At 37.7% G+C, this 20,915-nt stretch overlaps 2 protein-coding genes across 3 annotated transcripts in view; one reads left to right on the forward strand and one right to left on the reverse strand.

The window, feature by feature from the left end:
• The first annotated feature begins 1,190 nt into the window (after positions 1 to 1,190).
• On the forward strand, positions 1,191 to 6,523 carry tbx16 (T-box transcription factor 16). The gene is made up of 9 exons (XM_073867546.1): positions 1,191 to 1,507; positions 1,728 to 1,884; positions 1,971 to 2,073; positions 2,495 to 2,659; positions 2,742 to 2,888; positions 3,139 to 3,209; positions 3,455 to 3,540; positions 4,374 to 4,560; positions 4,650 to 6,523. Exons 1-9 carry the CDS (start codon positions 1,492 to 1,494, stop codon positions 5,098 to 5,100), a joined length of 1,383 nt encoding a protein of 460 aa, XP_073723647.1. The 5' UTR covers positions 1,191 to 1,491; the 3' UTR covers positions 5,101 to 6,523.
• A 2,656-nt stretch (positions 6,524 to 9,179) lies between these two features.
• The window catches only part of klhl22 (kelch-like family member 22), a 28,490-nt gene continuing 16,754 nt past the window's right edge, over positions 9,180 to 20,915 (reverse strand). For both annotated transcript variants that reach the window (XM_073867547.1, XM_073867548.1), the window contains exons 4-7: positions 20,475 to 20,884; positions 16,574 to 16,766; positions 12,924 to 13,157; positions 9,180 to 12,658 (exon numbers count right to left, since the gene is read on the reverse strand). In XM_073867547.1, the coding sequence (XP_073723648.1) occupies positions 12,317 to 12,658; positions 12,924 to 13,157; positions 16,574 to 16,766; positions 20,475 to 20,884 (1,179 nt within the window). In that variant the 3' untranslated portion in view covers positions 9,180 to 12,316. The remainder of the gene's footprint in view (positions 12,659 to 12,923; positions 13,158 to 16,573; positions 16,767 to 20,474; positions 20,885 to 20,915) is intronic.

Genomic DNA, 20,915 nt, shown 5'->3' on the forward strand with positions numbered 1-20,915 from the left:
ATTAGAGAGTGATTCTAACCCCAACCCCAAGCGACAATGGTAAGAAAATAGGAGAAAACTATGAGAATACAATACATAAAATGTAATGAAAAAGAAGTCGTGCAACGAACACGAAAAACTATTTATAGAAATTTGTGCGAGCGCCACGAAAAAGACATTCATGCCCAAGGCACGGAAGAAAGCCGAACTTCGTACCATGGACATGAACAAGTCAATCAATTTTTTTGTGACTATAACATGACTTTCAGTGAGATCAGTCTGATATTTTGTGCATTTTATTTCTAACAGCGTTTATCTTGTGTTTATCAATATTATACTTAAAGCAGATGATTCATTTAAATGTATTGACCAATTGTAATTAATTTCTATTGCATTTTTTACAATTTTGCATTAAAAAAATGCAGAACAAACAGTATAGATTGATAGTATAGAAATAAAGGAAAAAATTATGAAATATTTTAAATACACACACTGTAAAAAATTCAGCATTTTTGTCAAATCAACATATATTTTTATGCTACTTTAACAAAATTAAGTTAAACAACTTCAACCCGTACATGGGTCAAAACTTAAAATAGTAGGTTGTGTGACTTTTGCATAACCAAGTTGTTTTAACTTCATGCAGTGTGGTGCAACCAATGATAAACTTTACCATAATGCTTTAATAAACCACAGAGTTAATGTTGATTTTGTGTGACCTTTGTTGGTTCTCCAAGCTGAACATTAGGATTTCAATCAATAATTTCGAAACACAAAACCCAAATACTTATAATTCAGCATGTAAATGAATTTGTTTTACAATAATGTTCAGAAGACCCTTAAACTTAATTGCTTTTTAAATGATTTAGCATCATAGTCTGACATGCTCGTAAAAGCTATGAGGTCTGATGTCTGTAGCGCGAGTGAGAATGAGTGCATATGTCTGTGTGAATGATCAAACACGCGTCCATCTACGTTTGTGTGAATGTCCGTTAGAAAGTGCCGTCTTTGCTCTTCCTCACATTAGATGCATTAATGAAGGGAATTTCGGGGTTCATTTGCCGTTCTGTATACTTTAGGCCTGTGCGTATTTGTTTAGAGTCACTACATAAGGACATGTTTCCTCTGTTTATCCCCTTCCTGTTGAGACTCTATCAAGGCTCTGCTAACTCTCTTTGATTCTGTCTATCAACCAATAGGATCATGACATTGACTCATCACCGTGTCACTTCAAAGGCTGAGAATGGGGGTCCAAGCCCCGCCCACACCCAGGATCCCACTTATAAGTGTGGGACACCCCCTCTACATCCACTGCAGAAGGAACCGACAGTGAACGCACACATTTATCCTTGGACTTTACTGTTCTGCACTTGTGTGTCACCTGGACTTACCTACCGTAGACCTTGTTGAGATTACATGGACAACTTGTTGTAGGAAAAAGATCAAGATTTTGCTCATTCTGATCTCTCTTACTTTTTTTCCTGGAGGATTTCTTTGGAGAAGTCTAAAATTATGCAGGCTATCAGAGGTGAGTACTTGTCTGAACCCTAACAAACCTATTTTCTGTCTCTTGCATTTCTTTACTATATAGCAGATACTAAAATGTTAACTCAAACCATTTGAAGACACCAATTGCCAATATTCACACTATTCGTATGTATGTGTTTTAAAACTTAAATGGTTTGAGTTTACTTATCAGGTTTTACTTTGCATGCAAAACATCTCAAATATTGTCTATTTTTCCCCAGACATCAAGCATAATTTCAGCCTTCCTCCTCCATCTTCAATGGCTGGATCTGGTGATTCCTATCATCAAGGCAACATGCGAATGACTCTGGAGGATCCGGAGCTTTGGAGATCCTTCCATGAGATCGGCACGGAGATGATCATCACCAAACCGGGCAGGTACGTCATGGAGAAAACCATTTCTGTTACGACCAACTAAACTGTGAGGAGCTTTAAGTGTGACTTAAACTTGACTTCTGTTGCAGGAGAATGTTTCCACACTGCAAGATCAGCTTAGCCGGATTGGTGCCGTATGCAAAGTACATCTTACTGGTGGATATGGTTCCCGAGGACGGTCTCAGATATAAGGTTTGAACTTCATCTAACAACAAAAGCAATTCATAATCCAAGATTTAATTTTTAGTGTAGTCTAAACTTTACTAGTGTGGGTGCCGGTATAGTCTAGACAACTCTGCTAGCATGCTATTGAAATGGGAATCGGTGATCAGTCGTGAATGGCCGAGACGTTTAGGGACGTTGCCGTGTGTCACCCTGAAACGTTCTCACTGCAGATTGCGCTCTTCAACTTCAAAGAGCCCCAACTCTTCCTGTTTTTACAGAGCCCAATGGGGGGTTCGTCCCAACACACACTCTCGTTCACACATAGTCTCACACCCCAAAACACCCCCCCCACTGTTACCACCACCTTATGTCACGAGCAAAGTCAATGTAGTGATGCTTTGATACTTACAGCCACTATATAACTCAATAAAATCATTTTTTTTTGCAGTGGAACAAGGACAAATGGGAGGTCGCTGGCAAAGCCGAGCCCCAGCCGCCCTACAGGACGTACCTGCACCCCGATTCACCAGCACCCGGGAGTCACTGGATGAAACAGCCCGTGTCTTTTCTCAAACTCAAACTGACCAACAATGCTCTTGATCAGCATGGACATGTAAGTGCCACACTCCAATAACTGTTTGGTACCGATTTTTTTTTATTGGATTGGTTTTAACTTTGGTTCACTTTTGATTCAGATCATCCTTCACTCCATGCACCGCTATCACCCGCGTTTTCACATCGTCCAGGCCGATGATCTGTACAGCGTGCGATGGAGCGTCTTTCAAACTTTTACTTTCCCCGAGACCTCATTCACCGCAGTCACTGCTTACCAGAACACAAAGGTAAAACTATTTTTTATATTCGTGGAAATAAATAAATATTATATAAATAAAGTTTATACTGAAACATGTAATATTTGTTTTTAGCATGATATTTATGTGGAGCTTATGCCCACACTAAGCTCCACATAATTGTAAAAGTTATTTTTTTAAATAATTTTAAAATTATATATTTTATATAATAGTTAATATGTTAATTTGTTAATAGATTCAACTAGAACTGCAACTGATTTTCACTTAATTTTTCTCACAGATTACAAAGTTGAAAATCGACCACAACCCCTTCGCCAAAGGTTTCAGAGATGAGGGTACAAACTCTAAAAGGTAAGAATTTGTATTTATAAAGAAATAACAATTCAATTTAAATTTATTCAGCTTTATAAGAGAAATAAAAGAAAACACAGAAAACATACAAAATTATAAAAAAATATAAAATAGAAGGTATTATAGCAAATTTTAAAAATTAACAAACTAAATTTTTTTTACTTTTTACAATTTTAATAATTTAATTTTGAAAAGTGTAATGACACTTTTACTTTATAAATCTAACTTTGAATTTGACTTTCTAGACGAGCAAACAGAAGTCTGGCTGATCCTGAGAGGGCTGTGAAGAAGATGAACATCTCAAAAGACGCTGAGCATGGAAGTCCACAAGGTAACAAGTTGTCCAAATTAATTATAAATAATAATGCTAAATTTTAAATGTTAAAAATATATAAAAGCCTACATTTTTCGGTTGCCTTTTTTAAGTTTAATAAAATCGAATCAAGTCATTTTAACTTTGACTACACCACTAAATTAACCTATCAGATTAAGTTATGCAATTTTGATTCGTTTTTATGAGTTTCCATAACTTATAAAAACAAGTTAAAAATGTTTAACTGAATTTATTTAAAAAATAAATAAATAAATATATATATATATATTTATTTAAGATGGCTAAAATGTTTATATATCTAAACTACACTATATATCCATGATTTTTTATGCACTCTAAAAAGTGAAAGTTGTATCTACTTTAAAAAAATTACTAGCTTTTTCAACTTAAATTTTTCACTTAAAGAAATTTTAAGTTGAAAAAAAATGCTTTCATAAGGTGTTACCAATTGAAGTAGGCCTATTTTTAAAGGTAATCCAACTTTCACTTTTTACAGTGTGGATTCTCGTTAAAAATTCAGTGAAAGTTAAAATAGCCCTACGCTGTTAAAAATACAGGTACAAAAGCTGTCACTGGGACAGTACCCTTTAAAAAAGGTCTTAATATGTACAAATATGTGCCTTTTAGGTACCAATATGTATCTTTAAACTACCAATATTACCTTTTAAGTACTAATATGCACTCTTTGGGGTGCACCTTTTTAAAAGGTTACTGTCCCAGTGACAGCTTTTGTACCTTTATTTCTGAGAACATATTCACCAAGTACAGACTATAACATGATCTTTCTCAATCGGATGTGAATTTGCTAAAAATCTTTTCTTCCATCGCAGATCTTGATGATGAACACATGGGTCATAAGGAGATGGAGATAAAGGCCGAGCGCTATTCCCCGTGGGGTGCAACGTGTGATCGGGACAGTCAAGGCCTCCGTGCGGATTCTCCTTTGGGCTCGGACCCGCGAGACATGTACAGTTCAGAACAGCTCGTACCCGGACAGAACACATACCAACCTAACAGGTACTGACCTCAAACAAGACTTCAAACTACATATAATCATTTTTAAATGTTCCTCATCTGATGCAAATTTTTCATCTTAAAATTCCCAGGTTTCAAGAATATGTCAAATCTCCTTCACCTTCATCCAGCGTGGGCAGTGGAAGCGGCTGTGGAAGTCGCTCCAGTTTTGAGTCTCGGGTACCCGATGTCGCCACTGTGCCCGATCACGATGCTTCCACCAAGCCATCCGCCCCAGAGTTCGGCGGCCTCCCACCCTGCCCGCCTCATCCCTCCGCTGGGCACCAGGAGTACACGGGAGTGCTGAACATGGCCATAGCGCAGGCCAAACCAGGTATGCTGGGTCACCATCCTCTCTACACCCCGTACAGTACCGAACAATCTCTTGGACAGTGGAGCGGAGCGCCGTCCACCCAGTATCCACCACCTCCACACCATCATCTACCCACAGAATACAGCAGCCAAGCTGTCCATCACAGCTATCACCATGGCAACGTGGGAGACTGGAGCCAATACCCACTCTTCTCTTACTCGTGCTGGTGAGCGGATGAGGAACTGAACTGCAGAATGGGAAACCGAGGAACTTGATACGGTCAGATCTTGTTCTTCACGCCGTGATCTGGAGGATGGCGCACACCGGTACCTACGAGTGCCGGGTAAACAGTGACTGAATGTGATCAGAAGGTGGCACTAACCGGAATGTCGTCAACTAAATAGATTTTAATACTAAATGCAAATGGAAAAAATATAACGAACGTATGCTTTAGTTTAACTGAGGACTGAGTGGTTTTGAGAACTTTGTGAAAAGACAATATGTTGTGCCGTATAATGTACTTTAAATGCATATGGAAGATACAATTTGACTTAAAATGGCTGCTTATTGGAGAACCAGAATGGACTGTTTTTCCTTGCTCTGTTGTTAAAATGTCTATTTATTTTGTGTTTGGCTTTGCTGCTACTTAATATTATTTTTGTTAAAAAGAGAAATGTGTAGTGTAAAAAACAATGCTGTTTGGAAATCACAATGTATGTCTGAAATTCAGAAGTGTCAGTAAATATCTTCAAAAAGTCATTACAATGTTGACATTATTTTTTTTTTACAAATAAGCAGCACTGTATGAAGTGAAAGTTGGATTACCTTAAAAACTTTAAACTGAAAAATTTAAATAAAAAACTTAAAAAAATTACTTTAGTTGAAGTAAAACACTTAAATAAATTCCAACTGAAGCATTTTTTTTTTTAATTAATTCAAATTTCACTTTTTTACAGTGTAACAAAACGGCTGGTGTTCCTTCAGCTCAATTGGTACAACAAAATATTTTGGATTTGATCACCATCTACAATATATAAAAAAAACGAGATAAAAAATCAATAACTTGATTATGCACTGTAAGTTGCTTTGGCTGAAAGCATCTGCAGAATGTATAAATGTAAATGTAATGCATTTATTTTTGTTGGGTCAAAAAGGGACAAACCAAGCCGTTGGTTTAAATTAACCCATACAATGTGTATGTTTGACCAACATTGGATTAAAACAAAACAGCATATGTTCAAATACAACCCAACAGGTTGGGTTCGTCTCTTTTTGGCCCAATGCTGTGGTGAATATATCCCAGCATTTTTTAAAGTGTAAAAATATTCATCAGGTCGTAAAGAAATTCAGTTTGAGGAAGTGAAGCAGACTGAAGATCTACTATAAGAGCTAAAGAGCACTTTGAAGGTCTGTGTTACATCTGAACCTGTGCCATTTGGTCTGATCTCATTTGGCCGTTACTGGGGAAGTGCAGAAATGGGCATTTGTGTGGGATTTAAGTTATAGTCACCAAACCAAAAATCTTTGTAGTTTTATTATTAAATTAAATGCATACATTTTATAAAACCTTTTTTCAAATCTTTAAATTTCAAGCTTTCACTGCACAGTAAAAATTATGCAGAATTTTTGTCAAATCAACTACAAATATTTTTATGTTACTTTAACTTAAGAAGTTAAGTTAGAATAGAAAATAGAAGTTACTATTTTAAGTATTGGCTTAAAAAAAGTTGACATAACTTATAAATTCAAGTTGAAAAATTTTAACTTATTTTTTAAGTTAAAACATAAAAATATGTGTTGATTTGACAAAAATGCTGCATATTTAAAAAAATATATATTTTAGGTGAAAGCTGTACTATAAAATATAATATATTTAATGTACTTCAAAATATAAAAAAAATGCCAAAAAATATACTTTGGAATATGTTTACAAAAATATTTTTTTCACCAATATATTTTTGGCCTATTTTGTATATTGGCATATATTTAAAAAAAATAATATATTTGAAGGCTTTTAAAAATTGATTTAGCCATCTGTATATTTAATTCCAAGGAAATATATTCACGTTGAATTAAAAGAAAAACTTATTTATATTACAAACCTGTAAACATATGTGTGATATGTTAAAATTAAATATATTTTTAACTGCAAATATTTATTAACTTCACTGGTAATAAAAATTCCTTGTTGCACTTAAATGTTTAAGTTTAAACAACTTGAGATATAATTAAGTTGTAATATATGTAGGCCATTCAATTGTATTTTTTAATTTATAAAAAAATTATTTTTCTTGACAGTTTACCTGACTAGTCGAAAAAAGTTTAAATGACTTGTTTAAGTCAAGTTGTCTAAACTAAAAAATTTGAGTGCAACAAGAATTTTTTTTACGGTGTAGTTTTGAAACAAGACATATCCAGCATCTATTTTATGTCTATTTACTATCATTTACTGTCATATACTATTATAAAATGTTGAGTTCATCAATTTTAGATCAGTTTTTTATGCAAATGGAAGACACTTACAGCAGGGGTCCTACAGGAAGATTTTATTTAATTACATTTATTTATCTCACATTTCTTGCTACATAAATTCTAGAATTGTTTATATTTGCTTTGTATGTTTATCTTATTACAGCCCCCTTTATCTCACTCACATGGGTTTGTAGTATTCATTGTAAAGCTGTTATAAAACAAGCTTTGTTGTTTAAGTTTCTTCATGCAGTACAAATTTAAATCGAAAATGTTTTTCTTTATACATTCAGCATTACTCTAAGGTGTAAAGTGTACCTAATAATGTATAAATTAGGTAGGGGGTCCCGCACAAAAGGTTCATCATATCTGGTGGTCCTTGAAGTTTGATAATCTTTGTTCCCTGGGTTCGTATCCATGACCGTGCTGCTAATGCAATACTCCACTGAGCTATGCATGAGCACATTTAGACTTTTGTTCATTTCTGTAAATTGATTTTTTTTTTAAATATTTTATCTTTCCCTAGCTTTGCCTGTTTTTGTTTGTCTTTCACTTTTTCCTCTTTTGTTGACTCTAATTGGAGTTCCACCCATCTCTGTCTGTATACATACACACTATTTGATGTCGCAACCTTTGGACACTTAAGGTACCACCTTACATAACAAAGCATGTCATGGCCCACTCTGTGCTCATGAAAGAGTCTTAAGAGGCGTGAAAATGGGGGGACGACGGGCTCTTTTCAGCACTCCAAAATGCAGACGGACGCTGATTGCAGCCCCTTCACGGATGTCAGGCGCTAATGACTGCCGTAAAGGGGGGAGGGAGGTGCATTTGAGTGTGCGTGTGTGTGTGTTTGTATGTCCTGACTGGGAGAATTAGCCAAACTCTAGTCATTATACAGCTCTTTAGTGACTTATAGACACGTTTAGCAGCTATTTGGTACTCACATATACTACCCTTCAGCCCAATGTTATATTTGAATTTCATAGAGTCGTAAAATAAAGCCATGGCATGAGTCATTCTTTATCTAAGCATTATAAAAAGATGAATGCAAAGATAAAACAATGCTTTGTATGAAAAGACTCTCCTCTGAACAAACACAAACACTTATTCTCAGATCAAACTGTAAAAACATGAATTAGGGTTTACAAAAGAAACTAAGGACATGCCAGTTAATCTTTAAGCATTAAATACTAGAAAATTACAAAAAAAAAAATATTTAAACCTATGCTGATAAACCAATCATTTGTAATGATATGATATATGTAATGATATGATAAAACTAAATTACATGAGAAAAATCACAAAGCATAGTCTTTTGCCTGATGTTTGCCTGTTATGGGCAAAAAATCCCAGTGTATTCCCAATTTGATTGTTGTGAATGTAAGGAAAATCAATTGACCAGATGCTGAAAGGCTTTTTATGTCTGTAAATGAAGTGCTCAAGAGAAAGAGAATATAAATGTTTATGGTGTAAAAACCCTTTACACCAATATTGAACTGAAGAGCTAAAAACACCTTTGGGTAACATTAAAGAAAAAACTCTGTTAACAGACGCTGTTAAAACAACCAAATATTGAACATTATATGACAACCATATGCAGCACTATAGTATTATTCAACAATCGTAACATTAAGAGAAAAGCGATTTGTGAAAATGTGTCTTTTATTTGCCTCTAAGGTACTTAAGATACCAGTAAGCACCTTGTACTTTTTGAGAAGGTACCACCCCAATGATAACTTAAGTACCTTCTTGTACCTTTATTCTGAGTGTGCATTGTTCTAAATTTATTTAAACATGACAATTTAATGTTTATAAAGTAATCCATATACAGCTGCAATACAGTAGATTTGTCTTTATTGTTAATATGATCATTAAAGTTTAACATTGCAAACAGGTAACGAAGCAGTTAACACAAATGTTTTGAATGTTATAAAGGAATAATGATCTGAAAATCCCCACACTCTAAAAAATGTTGGGTTGTTTAACCTAACCCATAACAACAACCCAGAATAGTTTCATTTCGAACCCAACAGTTGGGTTTGTCCATATTTGACCCCCCAAAAAACAGCATTTTTAAGAGTGCATTTATAGTTATCTTCAAAATAAGTTGTGTACCATTTTTACCGTTTTGGAATCCATTCAGCCGATCTCTCCCAGCAAACATAGGTCGGACGGCAACGTCGTCTCCCGGGCCAAAAGGGGTCGCCGCAGGACGGCACAAATGTTGTACTATTGTTCCGAAATCAACGTCGTCTCCACGTCCAAAATTAGTTGCGGCTGGATGGCACAAATGCACAACATGTCCTAAAATGCATTTATATACGCTTGTATACATTTGTATATGTCTATATTTGTCTGAGGTTGCGTGTATTCAACATTTTATGTAGGGGTTTTATGTATTAACGTCCAAGAGAGGAAATTTTTAGACGTGCACGGACTGTGCAGAAAAGACGTGTGATTCACGGTCAGATGACGTCGGTTGGATTTTCATTTTGGAACTATTTTTCAACCATGACGGGACGTGACGGAGGGACGTATTTTTAACGGTAATCGGACGTCCAAATGTTTGCTGGGCTGGGTCTGGCGGTAGCACCCCCAGCGTAGCCTAGCACAATCCACCGAATCCGACCAGACCATTTAGCTATTATATTCAGATATGGCTAGGAACTACACTCTCATTCTGGCGTAATAATCAAGGACTTTGCTGCAGCAACATGGCTGCAGCAGGCCCAATGATATTACGCAGTGCCCGTAAATAGTCCCCTGCTATTGAAAGTAACCGAGGGGAATATTTTCGGCTGCTGCTGCAAAGTCCTTGATTATTACAAGAGAATAGTTCCTAGCCATATCTGCCGCGCAACTTTTAATTTTCCGTCAGTCTTAGTACACGATGTAACTACAGAAGAGTCAAGTTTTAAATAGGAAAAATATCAAAACTCTTTGGTTATTTTTTAGCGCGATGCTAATGGTCTAATCAAATTCAATGGACTATGCCAAGCCACGCCAAAAGTGGTACCGCCAGACCCGGAGATCAGCTGATGGACTCCAAAACAGTAAAAATCAAATATTCACTCTAGGGGAGCTGGAAAATGAGCATATTTTCAAAAAAAGTGGAGTTTCCCTTTAAAGCACAGTCAATGGCTATTAATTATGTTAGATATATCAGAGATTGGATTTTGTAAATTGTTTGATAAATATATTTGCGGATTCAATATGCACAATCTCCATTATGACAGTCACAGTCAAATAAATCTGATGCCTTCAAAGATTAAAAATAAAGAAGAAATGTTTTAAAGCCACAATATGTAAGATTCTTTTAATAAAATATACAAAAACCACTTGCGCAGTGTGATATTTCTAATGCAGCTATCCCAAAAGTTCCCAAGGATTTGTAAATTCCAATTTCTGTTTCAAATAATGGCTTGTTGTCTCCCTTGTAATTGTCGCCCTTTTAGATATTTAATCAAGGACTTCAAATTCAAGGACCTTTCAAGGACTTTCCAGGTCCAATACCCTCAAATTCAAGTACTAAATGGGGGGAAACATTTCAAGTGAGAGCAAGGTTACATTGTGTTACCTTTAAAGATACATTGTTACAGTTCCCTTTCGAGGGAACTCGCGCTGCGTCACTGCGGTGACACTTTGGGGACGCCTCCAGGGGTAAGTGCGTCTGAATGTGTATATCAAATTCAACCAATGGTGAGGCAAAAAGACAGGGTGACACGGGAGCCAGGAAGTATATTACTATCTGAAATATTGCCAAAAACGGCGTTATAGGGATGCAGGAAGTATGGCAAGGGAGACGCAGCGTCTCGTTCCCTTCTCAGGGAACAACAGTTACATACGTAACCCGAGACGTTTTCAAACACATCTATGCAAAAAAGCATTTTGGTATGAATCAACATTCGCATACAGAAGATATAAGCATTTAAAGCAAACAGTTTAGCACGTGTGCTTAAAAAGTCTAGAATTATTATCCTGCACTACACAGGAAATAATATGGATTTTTTCCAGAAAACTTCTTGCATAAAATAGATTTAAGCACTTTTAATGACCTGTATGTATCTTTTCAAAAACTTCCCAGGGCCTTGAATATTTCCCCCCAGATTCACAAACTTTCAAGGAGTTTAAGGACCCCGGGAAACCCTGTTTAATATCCACGCTATCCCGCTATCGCAGGAGGGAGTGCAGCTGTTGTGCCTTGCAGTGAATTTATTATGACAGCATAAAATAATGTGATCAAATGTACAGCTAATAAAACATTAATTCATTAACATGATTAGCGAATTTGAAGCATTTCTGGATGGTGTTACTGTGAAATCCTACATATTGTGGCTTTAATCCCACTTCAGTGCATAATAATTTACAGGAATTTAATAAACATAAAAAATGCCAAGTGTCAGAGGGGCTGTAAATAACATTTTAACTCATTTCTCTTTGGAGAAACCCAAGAGTCATTCAATGACCAATTCCAACACTGATTCCTTTAAAATCATACAGTATTGCACATCCTTAAAATGTATTCATAAAAAGGCATCAGATAAACAGTAAAAGAAAGGCACAGTCATTACAAGCAAAATCAAATTATCTCCTTTTTTTAAAGTGCATATACAGTGTAACCATCTATGTCCCATAGTAGCACAGATTTTATTATCAGTGTAGTTCAGAAACAAAATCAACATTTTGAGTTGGCACAATGCACTTAAAATAGTCAGATTAAAACCTGTCAGATAATGTCTCAGTCAACAGACAAATATTAGCAATTATATTTTGCATAAAGGAAACAGCACCTATCATAGAAAAGAATAAGTACATTTATGCAAAACCAATTTGCTGTTGTTTCTTTTCATGTTACTGGACATTTTTTGCGAGATTTACCCAGTCAGTAAAATACAAGTTGAATAAATCAGACCTACCTTATATCTATAGCCAAGCCAAACAAAAGACATCCCTATAACGTTGCACACGTACGCTTCAGTCTTCGCTGGAGTTGTCCGAGTCGTCAAATTCGACCTCCTCCCATGATGCCTTGGTTCTTTGCTCCCAGCTCCGTGCCTGAGCCACGGATGCCCGTGGCAGGAGTACGACACATGCTGAAAGTCCAGAGACGCGGTCCTCAAGGCCCGTTCCGGTCTCCCATTGGTCTTCCTCTGCCTTATAAATGTGAACGTACTTCATACGACTGCCCTTATCGTGCGACCTTCCACCCAGGACGTAGATGCATCCATTAAGAACAGCCATGCCAGGCTCTCCATGTCCAGCGGGCAGCGGGCTCACCACTGACCAGACATCTGCTATTGGGTTATAACATGCCACCTGAACAGCAAGACAAAATTTTACCTCTGCACTTTTACAAAACCTAGTAAGCTGTTTTGCTGTCTGAAAGTCAACATTGATGGATTTTGTTCTCGAAGCTTGCTGCATTCTGGGATTATCTTCATAAAGAACACATGAGATGCCCCACTTTTATGCATCCTACCTAAATTGGTATTGAAACAAGGAGTCTTCCTTTGTATTATTTATAAATGTTAATATCTTAAAACAGTAGTATAATTGATAGCAGTTAACTGAAACTCGATACCTTGAGGACGTCTCTTCGGTAACCACAACCATCGTTGCTTCCTCCGATGACATAAGCCCGGCCGTTCAGTGCCGCCATCCCGTGCCAGGCTCGCTCCACTGGGCCTTCAGCACACACGCTCCAGTGATTTCCACAGGGATCATAACAGTAAGTCTCCTTCAGATAGGCCATTCCTCGTCGACCACATGCGATGTAGATCTTCCCATCGATCACTGCTCCCGCATGGGCGTATACCTGCAGACAGACGCATGTTACCTGTTCACAATTGTTGAAGAATAAGGGCCCTATCATGCACCCGGCACAAAGTGTGACGCAAGTGTTATTTGCTAGTTTCAGCCTGACGCAGTTATCATGTCCACCGTCACGTTGTTTAAATAGCAAATGCATTTGTGCGCCCATTACATTTTAATCCTTTAATTTGTATATTTAAAAACGTTTGTGTGCTGTGTGTGTAATAAGCAAATGCGCATTGTTGTCCCGTTTATATGCGCATTTTACCGTATATACCCGAATATAAGACAAGGTTTTTGTACTAAAAATAGACTGAAAAATGGGGGGTCGTCTTATATTCAATATATAGACAAAATCACGGGGAAACAGTAAAGGGGGCCAACACGATCGGTTAGATGTGTTTGATTTAAAGCAGATGGTTATTTTCTATCTTTACAGTACCACAGTTACATACATACATGGGCCTACATAATTATTGCATTTTGTGAAAAGGTTATTCATTTTTGTCACTCATTCATTCATTTCTGAACTCATTCATTGACAGAGTGCACTTTATTTTGTGAGAAATTAATCCAAATATTTAATGAATGGTGTTAAAAATGTTTTTCCAATGAATTCTCACTGGGATTTTAAAATAATAAAAAAAATCTGTTGAAAACCAGATTTTTTCCACAAAATCTCTTTTTTCCACCAAAAATAAGTCTGGAAAGGGGGCTGGGGGTCATCTTATATTCAGGGTCGTCTTATATTCGGGTATATACGGTACTAACATGGTCTTTAAATAACATAAACAATATTGCGCCATTGACTGTAGACCAGGTTTTAGTTGGTCAGTTTTGGACCAGGTTTTAGTTGGTCAGTAGTCTATTTAAAATAGCAACATGCAAACAATGCGCCTAAATACACCTCGCCTTCAGACCAGAACGCCCATGAGTGCAAAAATTGCTAAAACCAGCAAAAAACCACAGATATATACACTAGATGTCGCCTTGGGGTTCTGAGCATGCGTCAAAACCGCCGCCATCTTGGAACAGGGGTCTTGTCACTAGAAGTATCTAGGTAAAGCTGCTATCTCCGCCTGTACTTTGAATTAATGGACGATGCCGGACTTTTGTGCCGCGTATGGATATTAGGGCTACTAGCACTATACATTACAGTTAGAAAAAGTAAATTTTCATAAAATCAAAACTTTTATTTTTTCCTGGACTAAATGCTAAATACATGTCTGACTGTTGAAACGAACCAAAAGAAAACCAAGAAAATCGCGTTCATGATGATTTATGGTGATTTTATTTCTGTTACACCATCAGGGTTCCTGCAGGTTTCACCAAGTCAAATTTAAGACTTTTTAAGACCTTTTTAAGACTATTATGAGTGAAATTTAAGACCAAAGCGGCACAATGATCTCAGAAATTCTCAAAACATTATATTTCTATTATATATTTGTTTATTTTATTTTTTTATTTTTTTTACAAATAAAATCCACTAATATGGGAAGATCAGTATGGTCAGCTGCTGTATGTGCCTTGTTAACATGTTTTACACTTTCTCCACCCATAAGTTATGTGCATAAATATGCGCTATACCGCCATCGCATTTATTCCCCTCTCTAATTACACAATAATGAAATGAAAAGGAAATTTACTATTAAAAGGCTGTTCGTGGTTTGTTGTGTGTTGCAAACAAGGCCGTTTCTAAATCCGAAGGCTCTAGCCTCCAGAGGTAGCATTGGTAGGCTGCATATGAAAATTTGACTCATTGTTGATGGCGCGGGACTTGACGGCCTGACTGTTTAAGTTGATTTTCAATAAAGCAGTGTTGATTTTTTCGCTTCTGGGTCCTCTATGTTTCAGAACCTTGCAAATGCTCTGGTAAGCCACGGGCTAGTTGGTTAAATTAACACAGAAACGATTTTTCTCGCCAAACCTACAGTATACAGTCGGATCACAACACCTGAAATATAGCTTATGGCATGAATTGCGTGGATTATAATAGCCTACATTTGTATTCTCTTTAAAAAATAATGATTAAAAACTGGATTGAAGAGACATTCAGTGACACGCAAAGTGCAGAACTTTTCTTTTTAGAGGCCCACCCATCAAATACATTCTTCCTCCGTCACTGATTAGTTCTACAGCATTTTAATTTACCATTTTATTTTTTTTCGGACAACCTTTTCGGGAATAAATGGAGGTAAGAAATTTAAGACTTGGGTTAATTAAATTTAAGACCTAGGGTGAAAATCTGGCAGTTTTTAAGACTTTTTATGGCCTTAAATTTAACTTTCTAAATTTCAGACTTTTTAAGACTTTTTAAGACCCCGCGGGAACCCTGACCATTGCCTACAATGACGCTGATGCGGGATTCCCCTGTTTCAAGATGGCGGCTCTAGTTGACGCATTCGGTCCAATGAACTGCCGTAGCCAAGGTGACATCTAGGGTACATATCCATGGCAAAAAACACTTGCCTCGCGCATTGCGTCAGGTGTATGATAGGGCCCAGTAAGTCTTGCATGTCTTGTGACAAAACAAAAGACATATAATATAAATCGTTTTTATAGACATTTAGGGCTCCATCATACACCCAGCGCTATGCAGCGCAATGCGCGATGCAAGTGTCTTTTGCCAGTTTCAACCCTGCGCAATGATCATTTTCATGTTTAGCGCCACGTTGTTTAAATAGCAAATGCATTTGCCCCCACTTTGCGGCCAAGGGCGTTCTGGTCTGAAAACGAGGTTGGGTCAGGAGCATTGTTGTTGCCTTGCTATTTATCACAGAGCTTTACCCTGTTGACCCCTATATAAGAAGATAACATGGCAATATTTTAATTAAGGTCATATGCATCTGCAATGGCATGAGGTTGAACAATTCCTTCTGTGTAGTTCACAGTGGGGGCCGGTGACTTCTTTTTCGAAGTTCGTCACAACATTAGCTCATCATGTGTGTGTGGCTCATCATGTCAAAATATGCGTCATGTAAACTTATGTGCATCAGGCATCAAATTATGTGCCAGCTGCAGACGCTTCGAAGAGGTTCATGATAAAAGAGACGCTCACTTTTGCCAGATACTCACTTAATCTCATGTGTAATCAGACTTTACTGTTTCGTGAGTGACTTGCGAGTATTTTGTGAACGTGAGAGCAGTGGCGGCTCGTGACTGCTCATCCGAGGGGTGCTAATTCAAAATAAGTGTTGGAAGTCATGTGTGGGGTTCCCTTTTCTAAAATATGTGTTCTTCGTGTCGAGAGATCCTGTGTGCATCACGTGTTTTGTCAAAATAAGTGCCTGCTGCACACACGTCAAAACCATGTATGTCTCTTTAATCATAAACCCTTTCGATGCGTGTGCAGCAGGCACGTATTCCGACATGACGCATGATGAACATAAATACACATGATGCACCGAACACATATTTCACCTCTCGTTTCAGTGGTGCAACATATTCCCAGGTGTTGGTCTGAGGGTTGTAGCGCTCCACACACTCCAATTCATTGGTGTAGTCACGTCCTCCTATAGCATAGATATATTCACCAACCACACAGACGCAATGATCTGCATGCTGCTGCTGTAAAGATTCAATCGAGCACCAGCTGTTGTGTCGAGGGTCGTACCTGGGATAGAAAACAGCACAGCACACCTATATTTAAAAGATTGACATTTTGGATTTTTCGTATATAGCAATTTAATGAATTTAAATGCTTTACGAAAAGATTACTGTGCTATTCTTATTTTATTTTCAGTTTTGCTATACATTCTGTATACTACTATTGAATAGACCTTCTCAAGGTTAATATTTTCCACATAATTGTCAAGTATGTTTTTGCATAGCTGTGACAGATTTTGTTGTCTTGTTCCAGCAAAATTTGTTGGACAGTTGATGGCTTCAATTTTTATAAGAAAACAAGAAACACTGTTGAATATGTCTACATGGTCTTGCTATATTCACAATGAAAGACTTTATTTATGTGCCGCTCTTCTTTAACCAAGCTGCCATAATGGGTTCACGTAAGACGTTCACAAACACACCATTGTTTACAACACAATATCTCTTCAGTCAACACTTCTGCATATCTATGAAGTCAAAACACTTTATTTTTTATATTTCAAACTAAAATATGCTGCTTGCATAAGCATTCAGTTCTTGTGTTACTTAAATCTTCTTCTTGTGTTATTTAAAAAAAAGATTGTCCTAAGCAGAGCACAAGCACCTTACAAGTAACTTCTACATATAGATAATGATTAATAATAACTACATCATCTTTTGGATGCAAACCCACAAGTATAAAATGATTAATAAGCATTGTTGGTACAACTGAACAGAAGTAGAGAAGAGTGCTGTTTTTTATAATCTTCTAAAATGTCCAAAACAGTAATATTAGTTTCTGGTTTGCATATACTGTATCGTACATCAAGACTGATAATCCAATCATCACTCATTGGATTATACAGGATTATTTGATTATACCATCCAATACTAATTCGGATATACATTTAATAATCCACAATGCCATATTAACATTGGAGAGGTTAAAGTACCAGATAAATGTCCCACAATGCTTAAGTCCTCCTGATAGCCGAACCAATTTTAAGTCTATAAAATTTGAAAATTGCATTAATGAATACGAAGTGTGACTTTGCAAAGTACTAAAACTACTCTTTTTCAGGCAGAACATTTCAGGATATTTATTTTACATTTAGGGCGTGTGCACACCAAAGCTTTTAAACTGCCAGCTTTCTTCAGCGGAACGCTTTGGTTTCTGCGATACTTCTGCTTTGTTTATTAGTCATTGTACAATGCGCCAGTTGTTTGTAGTGATATTTGTCCCGCCCCTCCTCCACTGTGATTGGACGTCCGTGTAAGAACTGACATTGACGAGCTGAGCTTTTTTTTTGAATATTTTCAGCACTCAGGGGGCGTGCACACCAATGCTTTTACGCCCGCGGCCGGCGCATGTTTTCAATTGTTTTCTATGAAAGCTCAGCGCTTTTCAAATAAGCCAGCAGCTAGCGGTTTTCTTCCGCGCCGAAAACCGGCGCCCGGCGGTTTTTCCGCGCTCAGCGCTGAGCGTCGAGAGTTGAGAAATGTTCAACTTTGGAAGAAAAGCTCCGCTCGTCAATGTCAGTTCTCACGCGGCGTCCAATCACAGTGGAGGTGGGGCGGGACAAGTATCACAGCAACCAACCGTCTCACAGCTGACGTATCAGAGCTACCAAAGCGCTTAGCTGAAGAAAGCTGGCACTCAGCTGAAAAACAGCTGGCATTCGGCGTCCTCAAGGCGTTATCAGCCGCGTTTAAAAGTTTTGGTGTGTCCAGCCCCTCAGTGTGGAAAAAACGCAGAAGGCTTTCAGTGCAAAAAAAGAAGCCATCTACTGGCTTTTTTTAAAAGCGCAGCGCTTCCATTGGAAACATTTGAAAATATACGTTGGCCGCTGGCGTAAAAGCTTTGGTGTGCACGCCCCCTTACAGTTATTTATTTTGGAGACATTTTATACCCAAAGGATTCAGGGTATGGTCTACATTTTTTATTGGTTTGTGTGTTCTCCGGGATTCGAATTCACAACCTTTGAACTACAAACAATGCTATTGAGTTTACCAATTGAGCTACTAATCCTACAATTTAAAATGAAAATAATGAAAAAACGTGATAATAACGATAAAAAAATATTTATAATTAAGCTAGTAATTTTATTAATAATTTTAATCAATTAATTTGATTAAAGGAACAGTGAATATAATGATAATAAAATAAATAATATAATAATATTAATTATAGAGCTCCTCCAATTGACGTCACACAGCCTAATGCGGCTTTCACATAGGACGCGGTGTGCGCTGCGCTATGAAACCCATTCATTTTAATGGCTTGCAACGCGCGAGGGCGGTTTGTTGTTGCGTCGAGTACAGCGCGAGCACAGCGGTCAAAGTTCAAAATAGTTTAACTTTTGCTCTGCGCTCTGTGACGATTACCCGCGCAGCCAATAGAAACGAGGCATCCAAACAAAATGGACGAAAAGCTTATACTCGGAATTCCCGGAGCTCCTACAGACATCGGAAGGAAAGCCGTGTCATGAAAACACGTAGCAATTCAAGTTGGCATGTCAGGTGTGTTTTAAGTCAAGTAGTTTGTTGTAGGTAGGCAGCTTAAAGGTACGTGAAATGGAGACGGGCAACATCAGTCTCTGTAGTCCTCATCCATTATTTAACCCCAATATAAACACTGTAGTAATTTAAAACCCCGCCTACTTTGGTCTGGCCAGCAGAGCACAAATCGATTGGCTGCGCTGAACCCAGCGCACACCGCTTTCTATGTGAAAGCCGCACAAGGCAATCGTAGAGCGCTTCAGTGCTGTAGCATTGGTATCGATAGTGGTTGAACAATCATTTTAAACCAGACTGTACAAACCTTATCAACACATTGTATATGGGTTTTATGTTTAATAGTAACCTTGAAATGACATGAAAGAGTTTAAAATGTGAAAAAATAACTTGGCTGATAAACGTTAAAAGCAGGGCGGAATTATACATAGACGGGATTGGGCAAGTGCCTTGGGGGCACAAAGGGCTCCAGACTGCGACCAAGTTTTTGAGACAGCGGAAACATCTTTACAATTACTTGCGTATGTGCTTCCTGCAAACTTGAAATTTCTTCTAGTTGTTATTTCATGTTAAAAGACGAGTAGATCGCGAGCCCACAAGTGTGCAGTGGTGGATTTAGGCATGGGCGACAGGGGCAGCTGCCAAGGGCGTCATTTTGCACGAAGCGTCAATCATTTTTAGCCACCATGCACTCAGTGAATCTACCAATGGGTCTACGCAGCCCCTCATGAAGTCGAACGCATCGCACTCAGAACCGCCACCAGGTGCAAGGTCATTAAACATTGCAGATATATGAGAACCTAATCAACACCAAAAAACATTATGAGAGAAATGAAAATAAAGGTCTTAGACACCAGGTGACCTGGCCAGGAAACTAGATAGTAGATGAAAAACGTGTAAAGGATACAATTATGTATAGCCATGACACTCATTTCATTACAATATGCTAATTGGATAACCACCACCCCTACTACTACTACTACTACTACTACTACTACTTATTTTTTTAATTATTATTTATAGTATATTATAAATAATAATGTGACAAATTCAAGTACTAGTCAGAATAATAAAATTAGATACTTCTGCAAAACACTATTCACAGCTCGACTTCCTTCATAATATAACACGAAACAGAAACAATCCCAAATGCAAACATTAATAATTGTTCTAAATGCAGAGGTCACCAATTACTAAACATAATGCAGACTGACACTCTTACCGCCAACATCGAGCCTCAGCACGGAAGCCACTGCTGTTCTTGTCTCCCCCGACCAAGTAGACGAAGTTATTTAGTACAGCGATGCCCATGTTGGACATGCGAGGAGCTCGGTCTGCAGCCAGACTACGCCACTCACCCCAGGAGGGGTGAAACACCTGGAACCGTTCTTCATTGTCTACAAGTGCATGTGATGAATACATGCCACCAAATCCCACAATGCACTGGGTGATGCAGCGCGGCTGAGTTAGTGGAGTTTGCATTACCGGTTGCAATAGCTCCTGGCTGTGGTAACGTAGAGCGGCGGCAACAGAGTCCCGCAGCGGGCACTGTTTTAACCGACTGTGCAGACGCTGAAGTACGTGCTTCTCCATCAGACAGAAACGCACCGCTTCCAACATCTGCAATGGATCCTGCAGGAAAAAATTAGTTTTAATTACTACT

The sequence above is a fragment of the Misgurnus anguillicaudatus genome, chromosome 5 (genome assembly GCF_027580225.2).
Source record: "Misgurnus anguillicaudatus chromosome 5, ASM2758022v2, whole genome shotgun sequence".
NCBI classification, from domain to species: Eukaryota; Metazoa; Chordata; class Actinopteri; order Cypriniformes; family Cobitidae; genus Misgurnus; species Misgurnus anguillicaudatus.

Coding starts and splice junctions, on each gene's coding strand:
- tbx16 (XM_073867546.1), top strand. Junction 2,889..3,138: donor CTGCTTACCAGAACACAAAG/GTAAAACTATTT, acceptor TTTTTCTCACAG/ATTACAAAGTTGAAAATCGA. Junction 3,541..4,373: donor TGAGCATGGAAGTCCACAAG/GTAACAAGTTGT, acceptor CTTCCATCGCAG/ATCTTGATGATGAACACATG.